This window comes from Neopelma chrysocephalum, unplaced genomic scaffold, assembly GCF_003984885.1.
Source record: "Neopelma chrysocephalum unplaced genomic scaffold, ASM398488v2 Primary Assembly neopelma1_96, whole genome shotgun sequence".
Taxonomy (NCBI): domain Eukaryota; kingdom Metazoa; phylum Chordata; class Aves; order Passeriformes; family Pipridae; genus Neopelma; species Neopelma chrysocephalum.
The window spans coordinates 97,348-114,401 of NW_020897759.1; the positions used below are offsets into that span (position 1 = coordinate 97,348).

At 38.3% G+C, this 17,054-nt stretch overlaps 1 protein-coding gene across 3 annotated transcripts in view; it reads left to right on the forward strand.

The window, feature by feature from the left end:
* Positions 1-466: 466 nt before the first annotated feature.
* Positions 467-17,054, forward strand: part of HERC4 (HECT and RLD domain containing E3 ubiquitin protein ligase 4) — a 30,275-nt gene continuing 13,687 nt past the window's right edge. For 2 of the 3 annotated variants that reach the window (XM_027694088.1, XM_027694090.1), the window contains exons 1-12: positions 467-638; positions 1,821-2,110; positions 4,792-4,951; positions 6,327-6,403; positions 8,358-8,579; positions 9,515-9,606; positions 11,929-12,059; positions 13,036-13,196; positions 13,569-13,645; positions 15,755-15,879; positions 16,401-16,460; positions 16,793-16,904. In XM_027694088.1, the coding sequence (XP_027549889.1) occupies positions 1,885-2,110; positions 4,792-4,951; positions 6,327-6,403; positions 8,358-8,579; positions 9,515-9,606; positions 11,929-12,059; positions 13,036-13,196; positions 13,569-13,645; positions 15,755-15,879; positions 16,401-16,460; positions 16,793-16,904 (1,443 nt within the window). In that variant the 5' untranslated portion in view covers positions 467-638; positions 1,821-1,884. The remainder of the gene's footprint in view (positions 639-1,820; positions 2,111-4,791; positions 4,952-6,326; positions 6,404-8,357; positions 8,580-9,514; positions 9,607-11,928; positions 12,060-13,035; positions 13,197-13,568; positions 13,646-15,754; positions 15,880-16,400; positions 16,461-16,792; positions 16,905-17,054) is intronic. The other variant, XM_027694089.1, reaches the window with a different exon arrangement.

The window sequence follows — 17,054 nt, forward strand, 5'->3', positions numbered from 1 at the left end:
TGTGTGCGGCGGGGCGGGCGGGGTCCCGTGCACGGGGCTCGGCCTGGACGCGCGTCAGTGCCCGGGCGTGGCGGTCACAGCCTGCGCGAAGCGTCCAGGCGCTTCCCCGGCGCCGCTCGGCGCTCCCCGCTCGCCCGGAGCGATGCGGGGGTTCCCCGCGGTCCTGCCGGGTGTCGGCTCGGGCCGCTCTGACGTCAGTGCCGCGGTGCCCGGAGCTGACAGCGCGGGCTGGCTCCCCTGGCCACGGACAGGGGTGAAAGAGTGCCGTGATTTGAGACCAAAGTACAAAACTTGGGCCGCTGACTCCCAAAAGATAAAAAACAAAACAAGCCAGCCCCACCTTCCATGGAAATACATATACGTTTCAATAGAAAAGAGCGCTTTCCTTGTTTTTTTTTCCCCGCTGGAGACGGAGATAAATCTTGGTTATAGGAGTCTTGAAGGACTATAATAATACGTCTTCTCTAACTTCTTGTGTTGCAGGTTGAAGCTTGCCTTGCAGTCACTGCTACAGATGTGTGACACGTGCTGTTGCACAGCCATGTCTTAACTGCAGAGTCTTCGTTTCGATGTCCCCTTCTGATTGTGGTAGGATATAGCTAGGGAAATATTTGATCATGCCTCACCACCTGAGATAGGTAAACAGAATGCAATATATTTTAAGCTGTTTGGCTGGTTTTTGTTGTTTTGTTATTTGTTTGTTTTTTTTTAATGAGGCCACAAAAATAAGCATCTTGTTTACTGCGTTTTGACTTTTGCAGAGAAAAGTAGTTTATCTGCTGTGCTGGCAAGAATTCTGCCCTTTGGGGTGTGTAATGCTTAGATGGTGACTGGTGTCTTGCTTCTCTGAGCAGTTTTGTATTTAGGTGGTTTATGTGTGTTATGATCCTGAAGAATGTCTTCCAAGTAATGGTACATATGAAAATTTATAGTAATTTCACATTGGATTGCATTCATTTTTAAATGGCTCTAAAAGTATGGGGAAAATTACTGTCTTGAAAGTATAGTATGAATAATAGTGAAAACATTGTCATAAATTCTTCCTCCTATACAATACTGAAAATGAAAGAGAAGCGTAGCTTTGTATCCTTTCCAAACAGATGGAGAGTCTGTCAGCACAAATACTGGTAATTGCAATTTAGAGATTAGGGATGGAGGTTTGCTTGGGGGAGTTGTGGCCTCTGTTACTACAGAGTAGCTGAAGCTGTAGCTGCTGTTGATTGCAGTGAAAGGCTGGGGACTTGAATTTCAGCTATTTATTTTCTTTTAAATTGTAAGTTCAGTTGACTCATAGTTGTTCAAATGTAATGATTGACACAGCATATTGTACTTCGAATTGCATAACTGGATTGATCAGAGCTGACCAATTTTTTTCAAGCTATGAGTCAAGTGTTGTTTTTGGAGATGATCTTGAGGCCATACACAGTGCTTTCTGGAGTCATGCAGCTCCTTGAGTAAAAAAAGTACCCTGTACTGTATCCTTGGAAGATGTTTGGGGTCGTTTCCACTGGCTGCAATTGGTTGTGACTGCTGTTTGTGTAAATCTGGATTAGGGATTAAAGAAGTTCTATGAAGAACGGTATTTTAAGTTTTTGAAGCAAAGTTTTGTAAAACCAAGAACCTGCACATTTTAAAAGTTGTTTCTGAAATGGGAAGGAAAGCAATTTACTGCAGAGTTAATGTATGTCCTCTCCAAGAAAGTAAATCACATGTATATTGGTGTATCAAAGTGAGCTCACAGATTACAAGCTGTATAGAAAATAACGTAAATGTTGGGGACAATACTGAAAAATGTACATTTTCCTATTTTTTTTTAACAGCTACGGAGAAGGGATATTCTAGAAAAGTGAAGTTGGAAGTTCTCTGATCAAAAGAAGCCTAAACATGTTGTGCTGGGGAAATGCATCTTTTGGACAGCTTGGATTGGGTGGAATTGATGAAGAGATTGTTTTAGAACCCAGAAAAAGTGACTTTTTCTTAAATAAAAGAGTCAGAGATGTAGGATGTGGACTGAGACATACTGTTTTTGTCCTGGTTGATGGGACTGTTTATACATGTGGATGCAATGATCTAGGACAACTAGGGCATGAAAAAGCCAGGAAAAGACCCGGTAAGTTTGTAAGTAATGAATTGTGGAGGTTACCTGTGGTTCTGCATGTGGTTTTTGTTTTATTATGCTACATCAAACCCAAGATTGCCAGTGTCTGTGCATGTGCTGAATTCATTCTTCCAAGAATTGGACATATTTTTCACTGGAAAAGTGTTCCTTTGCTTGGATTGTTTCTTGTGACAGTTGGAAACATCCAACTGTGAAACATGGCAGTCCCTCCTACTTTTATGTGCTGTGCAGCTGGACAGTGCCACTGTTTTTGTTTCTAACATGGAATGACTTCATTGAAGGCTGTGGGAGACTCAGTGGCTGTTCTAAATCTCAAGGGGACCTGCTGCAAGACATGGATTAGCATTGTACTGTATGTATTGGTTTGGCTACTGAAATATGAGTATTTGACATATCACAGTCGAGAAACTTACTGTGTGTTTTTTTAGTTGTCTAATATGTGATGTAGAGCTGGTCTGATTAAAGCAATGTTCTTTTTTTTAAGAACTAAAAATAAAACTTTTGATAAAAGACATATCAGCATATGCAGCACTACAGGAAGAGTATTTGGAAAAGCCTAAAGGGTGCCATGTGAAGCTTCTTAGGGCTTTTTTCTTCTTCCTACCTATGCCCTCTGTGTTTCTGCTCCCTGCTAGTGCAGTTCTAGAGCAGAAGTGGGTAAACATCTTGCAGGGACTGCAGAGGAGTGTGCACATGGGCTCTCTCCAGAGCTTGCATGTGAGTCATAGCTGGTGCTGCTGAGAGCCAGGGAACAGTGCTGCTCACACTACTCACAGCAGAACATAACAAACTGGAAAGGCTTAGTAAGAGTTTATTCTAATCACTCCTATAGCAATTTTACAGCTTGATTGGCTCAATAATTGACACAAATTTTTCAAATTGAATTAAAGTGTCATGCGGAATTTTAGTGGTTCACCTTTACTCAGAGCTTTGGCTTTGGTGCCAATTAAAGATTCTTGTTTTTTTTATGTAATTGAGATGTAACTTTTTTGAACTAATTTGGTCCTCTGTTGGGAAACAGTACGTGGATATTAAAACTGATAGACTTTAATCCTGTGCTTCCTGAACGTAGAGAAACTCAGAACTCAGCTTGTCACTTGCTCTGACTGCTTGTTGCCCGCTTTGAAAATTATGCTGAATCGTCTTTAAAAGTTAAAACAAAAACACCTGACTTCTAATTTGTATGACCTTTCATATGTAATGGACTTGCTATAATTTTTTTTTTAACATGCTCAGACATACTAGTCATGAGGATTGTAACCTCCTCCTCCCTAATTTTCCTTTCACCTACAGGTTGCTGATTATACTGCTGAGTGTTGTACTATGAAGTCAGGGCATTAGTCTAAAGAGGCTCAGTATCTTTACAGATGGGTGGATGTTCTCTTTTCAATGCACTTCTGCTCACTGAAGATAATTTTGTTGCTGACTGCGTGTCTTTGCCACCTCCATGTCACCACTGGTATTATTTAGCCGTGCCTTCCCTCTTTGCTCCCCACAGAGCTCTGCTTGCCACAGGGATTGTGTGAATGTTCCTTAATCCATATTAGGCAGAGTCAGCCTGGCTAGTTTAGCAGCTGGGGAAGATAACCTGAGCTAATCTGCGTGCTGCTGCCCAAACTGGAGAGCGCTTCCATGACCTCTTCCACTGGCAGAGCTGTGGGAGACTCTTGTGGCTGAATTGGGGTGGTAACCTCTTTAGTCAGACCAGCTGTATGAAAGAACTTATATCTGCTGCCTGTGTTAGTTTATTTTGGAACCTGAGAGCCTGTCATGTTGCAGATAATATTAGTTATTGTTTTGAAGCTGACTTAGGCTGTTCTAGCCTGTGTTTGGAGAGCACGTTATATTGATGGTACCACGGGCTTTTTCAGTGCTGAGAATGTCCAAGCAGGCTCTTATCTAAGGGGACTATTAAAAATTCCAGCTTTAGTGACAGGCCCTAAGGTATTTCCCCATGTTATTATTGCTGAAATAAAAATGTTAGACTTGTGATCACAAATCGTAAACCCAAAAAAAACCCCTTTCTAAATGTATTTAAGGGTTTTGATGCAGGCTTCTGGAAAAAAGAAGTGACAGATATTTTAGTGTGTGCTTTTCAGAGGCATGCACTGTATGTCTAGAAAAATTACTCTTTAGGATCTGTTTCTACAGTATTTTGCATTATAAAGAGGACATTGTGCAGCTCATTGCAAAATCAGTAGCTTTAGTCTGTAATTTGCCCTGCCTTGTTTTGCAGGCTTTTTTCTTAATAGTGAATAGGTGAATTTAATTTGCTGTGGTGGAATGTTTTCCTCTTACATAATATCTACACGTGTAGTCATTTGACAATAATCTATTTGACCTTAATGTTAACTGGGTTTCTGCCCTCATTTTCAGATGGCAAGGTTAGAAGGAACCATTACGATCAAGCTGCAGGTTTTGTGCACTTTGGTGTGTTGTTCCAGATACAGCTGTTATTTGGCTACTTTGGGGTGTCAAATTTACCTTTTTTCTCCTAGAACAGCCTGCTTACAATTTTAAATAGAGGGTGTTTCAGCAGGCTCCTGGGCTTACTTCAGTGTAATTTCCATTCATATCATAGTGCTGAGAAAAACTGTCTGTAACTGCCCTAGCTTGTTAGGAAGTTTTGTGTTTTTTTAACAACTAACTTTATGTGTTTGTTTCTTTTTTAGAGCATGTTGGTGCACTGGATGCCCAAAATATTGTAGCTGTATCATGTGGAGAAGCCCACACCCTTGCATTAAATGACAAGGGTCAGGTATATGCTTGGGGTCTGGCTACTGATGGACAGCTTGGCTTGCCAGGAACAGAGGAATGCATCAGAGTGCCCAGGTTAAAAATAGCAGATAATAAGTTGCCTTTTTTTTTTTCTTTAATAATGTGCTTAGGTCACATTGGTTAATCTATTCTGCTGTTATAGTTAAAACCACACATTAGAAGGTGTATATTAGCTATGACACTTGCATTCTGTAGACAGTTTCCTTTCTCAGAAAGTCAGCTTATGTGGGAAGTGTGTTATGGGTTTGCTTGGTTTGGTTTGTTGCTTTTTGGGGTGTTTTTGTTTGGTTTTTTTTTTTTAATAGTTCTCTACTAAGAGTTATGTTGGAAAAGTAGGATGGGTATTTTAAGAATGTAAATGGGGGTTGATAACTGCCATTTAAGAGAAGGTGAAGAGAAGCAGAGTGTTAAACTTCCACAACTGGTTGTGGGAGTACATTTGAAGAAAGTATATTTGCTGTCTGATCTTGATACTTCAGCTTTCTCCCCAAAGTTTTACAGCTGTGATCAAACTTAATTTTAAAAATGAACGCTGTCCAGGTTCACTTGCTTGTTCCCAGAACAAGCATTCCAGCTACCTGAAGTCCACATTTTCACTGTCCTGAGTAGGTTCACTGAAACCAGTGTGACTGTAGCACTAAGTTTGTATGTTTGCAAGCTGGACGTTTTCTTTTCTAATTATTAATTCTTTTTTTTGCGTAGGAAAAAGACATACAAAAGTGACAATTCCTTGGAGCTTTAGTAATTCATGACTATCTCTGACACGTGTATAAATATGAAAAATATAAACAACAAATACTAAAGATGTTATTTCTGCATCAAATTTAAAAGCCAACGGGCCCTTTAGAAACTTCTGGTTTTCCATCAAAAATTGAAAGCATACTAGTTTTAATGCACATTTGGATGTATTTGCAGCTCCTTTATAATATTGTGCAAAATTTAATAGCTCTGTAAACTGAAGTTTTGATTGACGTTAATGTTGGTAGAGATGAAAAATGGTGTTCAGTTTTTAACAGAGAGTAATTACATTTTTATATCTAATATTGACATAAAGAAGACTGTAAAACCTTTCTTCTTTTGGAAACTGGGAAGTAAGAATTGATTTCTTTTTGCGTTCTTTATTAGTTCCTCCATTCAGCTGTATGACATCTCCTTCTAGCACATGAACCTCCCTCTTCATTATGGCCTTTTACAGACTTAATTAATTTGAAAATAAGACCAAACCTGTCCTTAAAAGTGTTAGAAAAGCAGCTGTTTTGACTTAAGGCTTTACTAAATACCTTCTAGTTAAAGTTAGGATGTTTAAATTAGTTTCATGTGTGCTTGAGTGAAAAGGATTCACTTTTTTTATATTACCTTTTGATGTGACTTTATATTCCATACCATGATCTAGTAGCTTAATTCTTTCTCTCTTTTCTTACCCCAATAGAAACATTAAAAGCTTATCAGAGGTCCAAATTGTTCAAGTTGCTTGTGGTTACTATCACTCCCTAGCACTCTCAAAAGGTAAGCCCGATTATTCTGAAGTTTTGTGTAATTTCTCACCAGGTAGTTCAAGTTTCCAACATTTATTTTTAATTTTTAAAAGGAAGTGTTTTCATAAAACATGCTACCGCTTAACGCAGATGGGATTTCAAGTTGGTATGGGCAGTGTGATTTAATGATGGAAGCCTGACTTTAAAAAAGTAAACGTACAGGCAAATGTTGTGTTTGTTCTGCTTTTATTTCTTTTTGTTTTAGTTTGGGTTTTTTTTATCATCTGGCTTTCACGTAACTTCCTTGTTAAGTTGTGTTGGTTTTTCTGGTCCCATTTCTTTCTCATCCTGCTGGGATGTTGCTTTGCCACTAGTCTGTTTTAATCTGCATCTTCAAGTTACTGAGGCTTGCAGGAGTGACTCCCGTGTCTGCTTTACTGTGGCAAAACCTCTGTTTTCTTTGTGCTTCTGTCATTAAAATGTAATGTCACGTTATAACCCACCTTTGGAAAGGTTTGGCCTCCCTTGTCTGATTAGTAAAGCTCTCCAGAAAGGAACATGAATTTAAATTTGCTGCTTGCTTGTTTCATCATGACAAAAGTTGTGACCAAAACTTTCACTTGGAAGAAGTGGCTCCTGGAAAGTGTTAATGGAAACTTAGAAACTCAAAACAAAAATTCCAGGAAGATACTAGTTTGTTTCTTAACAGTACATGTTTAAAATACAAACCAGATAAGCTGTGGGGAGGGAGGTGTTCATTGTATGCAAATGATTTTTTTTTCTTTAAATATAATCGTTTATATTGCCTATATGTGCCTTGATTCTGTGTGTGACTCTTCATGGCCTCATATTTTCTGTGCCATAATGTATTCCCAAGTGCCTTTATCCTTATAACCCAAAGAAATGCCTTTGTTTCCAGGACAGGCAAGCAGAGGTTTACAAATAACCCTTTGCATGAGTTAAGATCAGCAGTAGAATGTGGGGAGCATTGGAGTTGTACTGTTAAGCATTCTGTTGGTCAAAGGTGCAAGAATGTCATAAATTTTAAATTTGTAATTTAAAATTAACTCAGTGTTTTAAATAATTACAGGCTTCACGTACAGCATCACTATCTTATTGCCAGTTCATAGATGTGCAGCTCTGTTTCTGTTCTTGACATGCACTGTAGGGTTTTTTTTGGAGGTTTGTTGTTAAATAAATAAAATCTGAGAGAGCTGTACCCCAGGGGATGGGTTTCATTGTTTTCCCATCTTGATAAAACTGGAAGGATGGAGGTAGGAGAGACATAGGAAGCATTGTGAAGGTAACACTGCTCTTGAAAATGTATCACATCAACTAAAGCAAAGTGTTTTGTGATGAGGTGTTGATCTTTAGGATAGTAAATACCTCAGCAGAACAGTGGTTGTTCAGTAGAATGTTTGGAGGCAATCTTAACATAAATAGCTCTTTGACTTGTCATTCTTTAAAATGATTTTTTCTTTGTAAGGCGTCAAACGACATTATAAACTTTGTGCTTCATTGATCATATAATGAAGACATTGTTTTGAAATGTGTCTCTTAAATTGTGCGTGAAAATTTAGTGTGTTACCTTAGAAAAGCTTAAATGAGGCTTTTGATGGGAAACTGGAAAATTTTGCGTGTCCAGTATTGGCAGATCTCTGCATAAAAATCTATGTAGTAGTGCAGCTTCCAGTGGAACAGTATCTTGCTTTGTAATAATCAAACTCATTTTATCTAACACTGTTGAAACAGGAATGTTAAGAGAAGTTTTGAGGGGTTTGAATACTATTTAAATACTTTGTCTGGTGAAATATTTGAGTTGAATGCCTGCAAATTACACAAGAATGCTTAGCTTCAGAAGTCAGTAATTTGTAAGCATTTTGAAACTCAAACATAACTTTTAGCTTTTCTTACAGTGGATAAACATTGTATAATTAAACTGTATTGATTGTGTTTCTTGGTTGTTTATTTTTTCCTTCCAACAGGAAGTGAAGTGTTTTCCTGGGGACAAAACAAATATGGCCAGCTGGGCTTAGGTTACGAGTATAAAAAACAAACCTCACCACATATGATTAAATCTCTGCTGGGAATCCCTTTTGCACAAATTGCAGCAGGAGGAGCTCATAGTTTTGTATTAACTCTTTCTGGAGCCATTTTTGGATGGGGACGCAACAAATTTGGGCAGCTGGGTCTAAATGATGATAATGGTAGGTAAACATTGCTGCAGTAACATTCTGTGCTGAAGGGTTTGGGTTGTGAATGCAGGGACAGCAATACTAGAAAACAAGCAGACAGAACAAACCATTGTTGAATGTTGTCAAAGAGTGCTGGTGTCACGTGGGATTCCTGAAGAAGGCACAGAGGTGTCTTCTTTCCTCAGTTTTATAGTGAGAATTCTGACAGTGTTGTGTTGAAATTCTGAACATGGTTTAGTAATGAATAATCCATAGATTGTTTCATGAGTTCAGATTTTCTCACTGGTTCGTTGTTGTCAACACTGTTTAAAATAAGAAAAGTGTGTTGTAAAGAAAATGCACATCTGAATTAATGCCTTCAATCTGATCACACTCATATCATAAGAAGATCTCACGTGAGACTTCAGTTGCTTCTACATATTCTTTGGAATGTGTAGAACTCCAATTTTTTATGTAGCATCACTTCTCAATAAAATCCCTTTTTTGTGTGCTGATACAGTTTCTTGCAGACATGTTAGCACACCTGACAGATTTGAAGACATTAGCAAGTTGCCTTTGTTCAGCTGGATGACAAAGTTGATTTGTTCTGGTGATGGAAGGAAGTTGTGCTTCCTAATCGTTGGGTGCTCCGTTCTGTTATGTGTTTATTAATATTAAGCTGTGTGTGTGTGAACACACATTCCAAAGAATGCCTGCTGACAATGACTTACAGGAACACTTTAAAAACATAGGCTCCAAAGTGTTTCAGTGCAGTAGTCCCTGTTTTTGCTGCAGTAACACTTCCATCTCCAAGATCCGTAAACTCGGTCACAATGATTTGCATCGTGTGCCAACAATTTCAAAGTGCTTGTTTGACTAGAACAAAATTAGAATAAACGAGCAAAACTGTTTGGGTTTTTATTTTTACTTAAAAAATAGGTGACCTACTGCTTTATTAAACTGTTCAGACAGGTATGTTCCTACACTGCTGAAGTCACTGAGAAGTCAGAAGGTTGTTCATATATGTTGTGGAGAAGATCATACTGCTGCCCTTACCAAGGTACAATACTTAAAGATATGTTTCTGCTTCCATTTTTTTAATGTTTCCAGGAAAAGGTGCTGTCTGAATAGGAAATAATAAACTAAATTCTGAATAAATGGCTTTTAAGTTTATTGGATGAAGTTGAGGAAACAGTGGTTAAATATTTGAAAAAATACAGGAAATTTTTCAGCAGTCTTTTTGTCAGATTTGGTGAAATTGAGCATACAAAGTATAGCATTTTTGATAGGAAACTCTGTGTTGCATTATTAAAATTATGCAGGTATTGAATTTACTTTAGTGTATCTTAAAGGGATGAGTTCTTCTCTGGCTGTAGTGGCTCTAGCATTGCTGTTTTCATGATCAGACCAAATCACTCACCAAGTACCATCATGGGACTCCTCCTTGGGGAAGTTCATTTATTGCCAATCATAAGTGAGAGTACAGTTAATGAGGAATTACATATTGCAGGTATTATTGTGTGAAGTTCTGTGAAAAATGGGTCACTTATTTCAAAATGGATTTGGGAAAAAAAGAACATGTTCTGTGTCAGTGCAGTGTGTTTGTACAGAGACGTAGGAATTAAAATTAATTATTGATGATTAAAATAGAGAGGTGATGTATGTCAGATTGCCTGATACAGAACTGTTGGCTAAATGCATTATTTGGAGCACTTTTAAACTTCTAAACTTAATTGGAAATATTTGGCAGCAGCATAGAATATATAATGCTACTGCTCATTCTTACACTCATTTTAGTGATGAATATTTTATTTCAAGCATCAAGTTATGGTAAGTGCCTTTATTTTGTAGTGGGTAAAACGATACATATCTTAATTCAAATGATCGACTCTTGGACTTTTCTTTTTGGGTTTAATAGTTGAATTAGACTTCAGCATTTAAATCAGTATGTGTTAATGTTTAGACATTTCCTGCTTGCCACTCTCAGTAAAAAGTAACAATTTATAAATAGAATATTTTGAGCTTACCACTGAGAGGAGTAGAAAACAATTTTGCCTGTTCAGGATTTGGAAAAGTGACTAAATAGCCAGTTCATGTCCAAATCTCTTGAGTTCAGTGTTGTTATAGAAGGCATTAGGATTTTGAAAGTAATTATTTTTAATGTTTTATTTCTGGAGAGGAAAAAAAAAACCACCTGTGTTTGTTTACTTTGGGTAAATGTATGGCTTTTTAAAATATGTTAGTTTGAATTTTTATACTGCAGCAAGTTAAAACTTGCTTTGAAGAGTATTTGCATAAATATGCTCATACCTTGTTTATAGAAGCTTAATTTTCTACAGTGAGAGGAAAAGACTGTTCGTAAATAATTGCTTTTCATCCTAAAATATTCTCTCACTTGGAAAAAATGTGTCAACTTCCTTATCCTGAAATTTATATTGATGTTGAGCTTTGGGAAATACAGAATGTAAAGCAAACAGCAATCTGTAACTTGCCTTCTAAATGCTTATTTTCCTTTTTCATGTATAGAAGTTAACTTCAAACTTGCTTTAAAGCTGGTGGACTCAATAGATAACTCCATTGTCCTTTGCATGAGAGGCCTTGCAGAACCAGGGGGTTTGATACACCTGTTGTAGACAGCACTGTGTATATTTGTGAGCATTGTGCAAGTCCTTCTGAGCTGCAGAAAACCCTGTCGCTGTTTGTTATCCTGACTCAGTGACGGAGCCTGATTTGCTCAGCAGATGTGATGATTTCCAGCTGAGGTCCAGGCTGATGCAGAGTAGAATTGAAAGAAATAGCTTTTCATTTTCAAATGCTTTGAAATTGTAAAGTTTCAAAGTTGTTCTGAGGTAAGTTGCATGATTACTTGCCTTACAACACTGTTGAAATATTCTGATTTCTTATGCTTTAAATAAGGAAGCTGTTTCAGTCAGACTCTGCATCATCTGCCTGAGGAGAGCAGCTTCCTGCTTGCTAATTGCATTAGAATTTGTATTCAGAGTTTCAAAGCCAAAGTAGGAGTGGGAGTTTATATACTGTTGTAGTTTATCAAGAAAATTGAAAAAGAGGAAAGAAAAACCAGGATTAGTGTCTATGAATGACACAAGTTAATGGCAGGACTGTTGTACAGTGATATGGAAATGACATGAGCGTGATTTAACATGAATAAGGTAATACTTCATAGCTGTGCCAGATTTTCATAACTGCAGTTAACTTATGACCCTCTTGTGTCTCAGGGCCCTGTTATGCATATGTATTTTCTCTCCTTTCCCCACGGTCGCAAAATCATCAGACAAGGAGATGTATTATTAAATCCATATTTCTGTTAAGTTCTTGTTGTGAGATATCCTATAATTTTAATGCAAATAATTTATTTGTTTAGGAAGGTGGGGTTTTTACATTTGGAGCTGGAGGCTATGGTCAGTTGGGTCATAACTCTACCAGCCATGAGATAAACCCAAGGAAAGTTTTTGAACTTATGGGAAGTGTTGTCACGCAGATCACTTGTGGCAGGTAAGGCCTATTCTGTGCTAGCACTGTGAATCTTAAGGGTAACTTGTTTTGTGTGAAACTTCATATCTATTGCAATATGAAGTGGGGTTTTCCTTACCCTTCACGGTCAGGGAGAACAAGCTGATCCATTACAAAAGGTATTTAAAGATGTTACTGGGATTTTAAAAGCATTCAGTAGAAGAACTAAAGGAAGTTATGTGTTTGAGAGGCTCTGATTCTCTGAACTGAATGTGTGAGCAATAGTGTGAAGTGTGAAGGTGTTTATTGCTGTCACTTCTTCTTTTCCTATTAAAGAACAAATGTGTTTGGGAAGGTACATGAGCAGCACTGAGAATAAGTGTAAAATTTGGAAACATAACCTGTTTTATGAAGTACCTGTAATACTGTATGGCAGTTCAGTTCCTCATGGGTTTTTTATTCTTTATATTACAATAGCACCCAGGAAATGGAAAAAATTCCCAGCACACATGAAAATACAAAGAATTGCACTCTAAGAAAAAAAAATGAGGGAAGCAGCATAAGTTCTTTAAGACAGGAGCTCACCATTATTTGGGTTAAAGAATATAAAAATGTAAAGGTTTAGTTGACATTGTGTGCATTCACTCCCTTTCCACAGTTTACAGAAATTCACTGCTGATATTTCTCAGGCTTGTGATTGGAGAGAGGACATCTAGAGTTGAGAAGGATGGGAGGTGAAAGGGGATGGAGGCAGTCTGGTAGAAACTGGACATTTCTGAATGTCTAGAGGTGTGCTTTAAAGGTCAGACAGGAGCTGAGCACTGGCATTTCCATTCCATGAACTCTTCCATGGCAATGGGATATTGCCTGTTGGAGTACATGCCAGTGTATTGCCAGAGAAGTGGAGCACTGGATGTGACAGGACCTTTACCATAGTGTTTAACACAGTTCTTAGAGTGGCCTGCACAAAGCACGTTATAATGCCTGGGGTTTTGTTCCTGGCTTTTGTTTGCCCTAGGCAGCACACGATCGCCTTCGTTCCTTCCTCTGGAAGAATTTATTCTTTTGGACTTGGAGGAAATGGGCAATTAGGTACAGGAACAACCAGTAACAGGAAAAGTCCCTTCACAGTGAAAGGAAACTGGATTCCCTACAGTACTCAGTGCCCAATGACCACAGGTAAGCAACAGCTGGTGTATTTACTTCTTGGTTTCCTGTTGCTTCATACTGTCTTAAAATTGTTGAGATTTAAACTAAGTATGGGCTATCACCACTTTCTTCCAAGCAGTTTGTTTCCACTGTGTTCCCTACAGTCCATTCCTGCTGTAGGAAATACATGCTTACTTCTCCTGTTGGGTTGGGTCCTCTGGTAGCACTACAGCTAAAACTTAACCTCAGGTAAAGATGGTCTCAACTACTGTATTGCAAAGATATGCTTCAGTGGGGTTCTGCAACAAAGGAACCTTTTTCTAACCAAGTGTTGATTGCAGTGTCTTAATTGTTTTTCAATTTCACATTTTCACAGTGGCCTGTTTTTTGTTGCTATTGCAGAAAGTGAGGAGTGTTACTGTGTCAACAGAATTTTCTCCGGTGGGGACCAAAGTTTTGCACACTACTCTTGTCCTCAGGTAACAAATTAAATATACTTTGGTTCCAAAGCTTGTCAAAGCTGACTTTTAGTTTTTCTTGTGCATTTTAAAAGATTTTGAAGGTGACTGTATTGTAAACTTTGTTGGAGCAGTGTGGAAGCAAAAGGTACTAAGGGAATGTAGCAGTTGGAGGACTTGGATCCAGTTAATGAGTGTTAGCTGTCAGGAAGCTCTTGAGACTGTCTGGCATAACCTTTTTTCTTGATGGATGAATGCACTTCTTTTCATGTCATAAGGGAAAAACTGATGAAATATTTGAGCTCTTTACTCCTGCCCAGTCCTCCTCAGTAACTCCTGACTGCAGCTATTCTGTCTTCTGCTCTGTAGCCATTTTAACTTACCACAACATTTCCACAAAGGAAACAAATGGAGTGTTTTGCTAAAAATTATAGGTGGTTTGTTATATGATAGTTTTATGCTAATCTTAAAAACTCAGGTATTAAAAGAACAAGAATTAATTAGTTTAAATTCTAGTATTTTAAAAGGGAAAAAAGTCTAGATGGACTTAACAGTAAAAATGGCAGTGTGGAAGTGTGATGGAAAGGAAATGCTATTGGAGGATGAGTTGGGAGGAAAAAACACGATGAAGTTACGTGGGACTGTTTCCAATACAGCTCAGCAGATATTAGACCATAGGGATAAATGAAGCATCAAGCATTGAGTGTGTAGGGTGAAAACTAATTTGGACAGAAGGGAAAATGTGTTTTAGTGGGGAAACATGTTTGCCAAGAAAAACTGAGTACAGGTCAGACTTGCAGCAACCCCTTGTGCTCAGAGCCTGTTCTGGTTGTACAGAAACAGCAGTTTTTCTAGGATGGTTTGGTTGGTTTTTTTTCTTGGTTCTGCTTGAGTTTTAACTATTGCTGTATTTGAGAGAAACTTGTCTAGCAGGTGTAGACTGGAAAAATTACTTATAGTGTAGGCTCAAAACTTCTCTATTTAAAACTCCCTCAAAAACTTCCTTGTGTGCAGTTTTCGTAATTACAGGAGTAGTTTCTGACTGACTAATTGAGATGAACTGGAGACTCCGTGAATGCAGGCATTGTGGCTTGTTCTGTACAAAAAGTATTAGCAATAGATGATCTTTGATGCTGAAAAAGTATCCCTCCTAGTACTCTTCAGTTTGGTAATTTGTGCTGAATTCTTTCAAAGTTACGTTGAACACTGTACCCCTGGGACTTGTCTGTCCTTGCCAGTTGAGGGGGCACAGCCAAAATCTGTTTGTTTTCCCAAGTCAGTGTTTGGGCAGCTCGGTTCCCTGAGTTGTGTCATTGTGAGTTAAGTGACACTTTGGCTGGACACAAGGGAAATGGCAAGAGGCTTCCTCATCCTGATGCTGTAGGATGGGATCAGAAGTGCTAATTTTTGGCAGCAGATAGTAGTTGTCATATGAAGTCAGCTGTGTCATACTCAGCAGTCATACTCAGACTGCACCATCAGGAGAAATGTTTCCTTTTACTAGCTTAATCTTATTTTCTGTGCTATTTGCCATCTCTTTTTGAACCAATGCTCCTACTCAAAACAATGATCTTGGTTCTCCTCCTCTTTACAATTAGAAGTCTTAATGGAATTCATTTTGCATGAGCAGCACTTCAAGATGCAGCTCATCTGATGATGCAGTGCACATTCAGAGAAACATGAGTCATTCTCAGGGGAACCTGATGGAAGTGGGGTAGAAGAACAGCTGTCTGAAAAATTGAATGGCTCCTTTTCTGTGTGCTCACAGCTGGGCTGGGAGCTGAGTGGCTCAGTGGCTGGAGAGAAGAGATGCTTGCTACTCATGTCTGAAGCTTGTTTAGTGTTCCCTGTATAGGAGAGTACTGTATGTTTAAGGAGTTTGCAGTTCAGTAAGCTGTGGTGGGAATTAACACACCAGTCGAGATGTATTTAGTGTATGCTCTGCTTTCACAGTGAATGCAGAAGGACTTGAATACAGTAAATTTTTCCTTGGATGTATCTCACAGTAATAGTCTGGGTAGGTAAAGTGTCACTCAGTGGAGAAAGGAACTGCTCGACCACAAGGCTGATTTTTCTGGAAGTCAATTTTGTATGCCTGATTCTTTATGCTTTCTCTTAAAATTTATTTAGAATATGGTGCCACCAGATGATTTTAGGTACCCTGACCTTTTGAAGCAGATCTGGACTGTGAATGAAACATTTATTCAAAAATTGCTGACTTTCCCATCTGGAAGACTTCCTGTAGAAATAGCTAAGTAAGTGATGTTGAGGAAAGAAGTTGTCTTTCATAATTTTACTTATGAATTGAGTATTAATAGGCTTTGGGCATACATAGCCAAGGCTATTTTTAGTTACTGATTTTATGATGTGCAGAGCTCTTGCTGTGCTTTCATTGTTGTGCTTGTTGAGTAGTTTAAATCCTTTAGACTATGTCCCTCTGTCCTAGTTTAGGTGACTATGCAAGATTAAATTATCTAATTGCACATTAAAAAATAGCAGTATATGTAAAGGAATATGAAGACAACATCTCAAAGTTTATTGCTTCTACTTTAATAAAGGAGGATGCAAAGCAATTAAATTGCAATATTTGCTATGATTTAAGCTGTCTTAAGCATTTTCTTGAATGGAAGGTTTTATCTTGTATTGTTTAGTCCCATTCAAGTCAGAGTCCCATCCTTTGTACAATGTAATTTATTAGGGATTACGTACAGTTTTCTTAGCAAATGCTAATTTGTAAGAGGAAAACAAAATGTAACATTGCTGTGAACAATTTCAGTGAAATCGATGGAACGTTCTCCTCAGCTGGGTGCCTGAATGGGAGCTTTTTAGCTTTGAGGTAAGTGCTCCTGGTTTTAAACAAGAATTCCTGTGGTCAGCTCTAAAGGTGGCAACCATCTCAGTGTCTCTTGTTTGAGAGGGAATGCCTTCCCAGGGGCTTCCCTGTCTTACTGCTGCACTGAACCCACAGGTTAAACTTCCAGCTCCTTTACTGCCAAGTGTTGTCTTAGAGTTAGAGAAGATTTTTTTCCAGTTGCTTCTAAGGTCATACAAGCAATGGAAGTGTGATACATTTTCATTCCTTAGTAGGTCTAAAATTCAAGGGGGGGGAAATCTTGATTTGTTGAGAACACAGGATTCAGTCTTTCTGTATTTTTTTTCTTTGTGCAGCAATGATGATCATTACAAAACCAGCACTAGATTCTCAGGGGTTGATATGAATGCTGCTAGACTACTATTTCACAAACTCATACAGCCTGAGCATGCTCACATATCACAACAGGTTTGTGCTGCATATTTTCCTTATGTTTGGGACTATCTTTCTACATTACAAGTCTCCAGCAATACTACTATTGTGCTTGCTCCAACCCTTTAAATATATTTATTTACTCAATAATATATCAACTGCAAATGTGTAAAAATGTATTGTGTT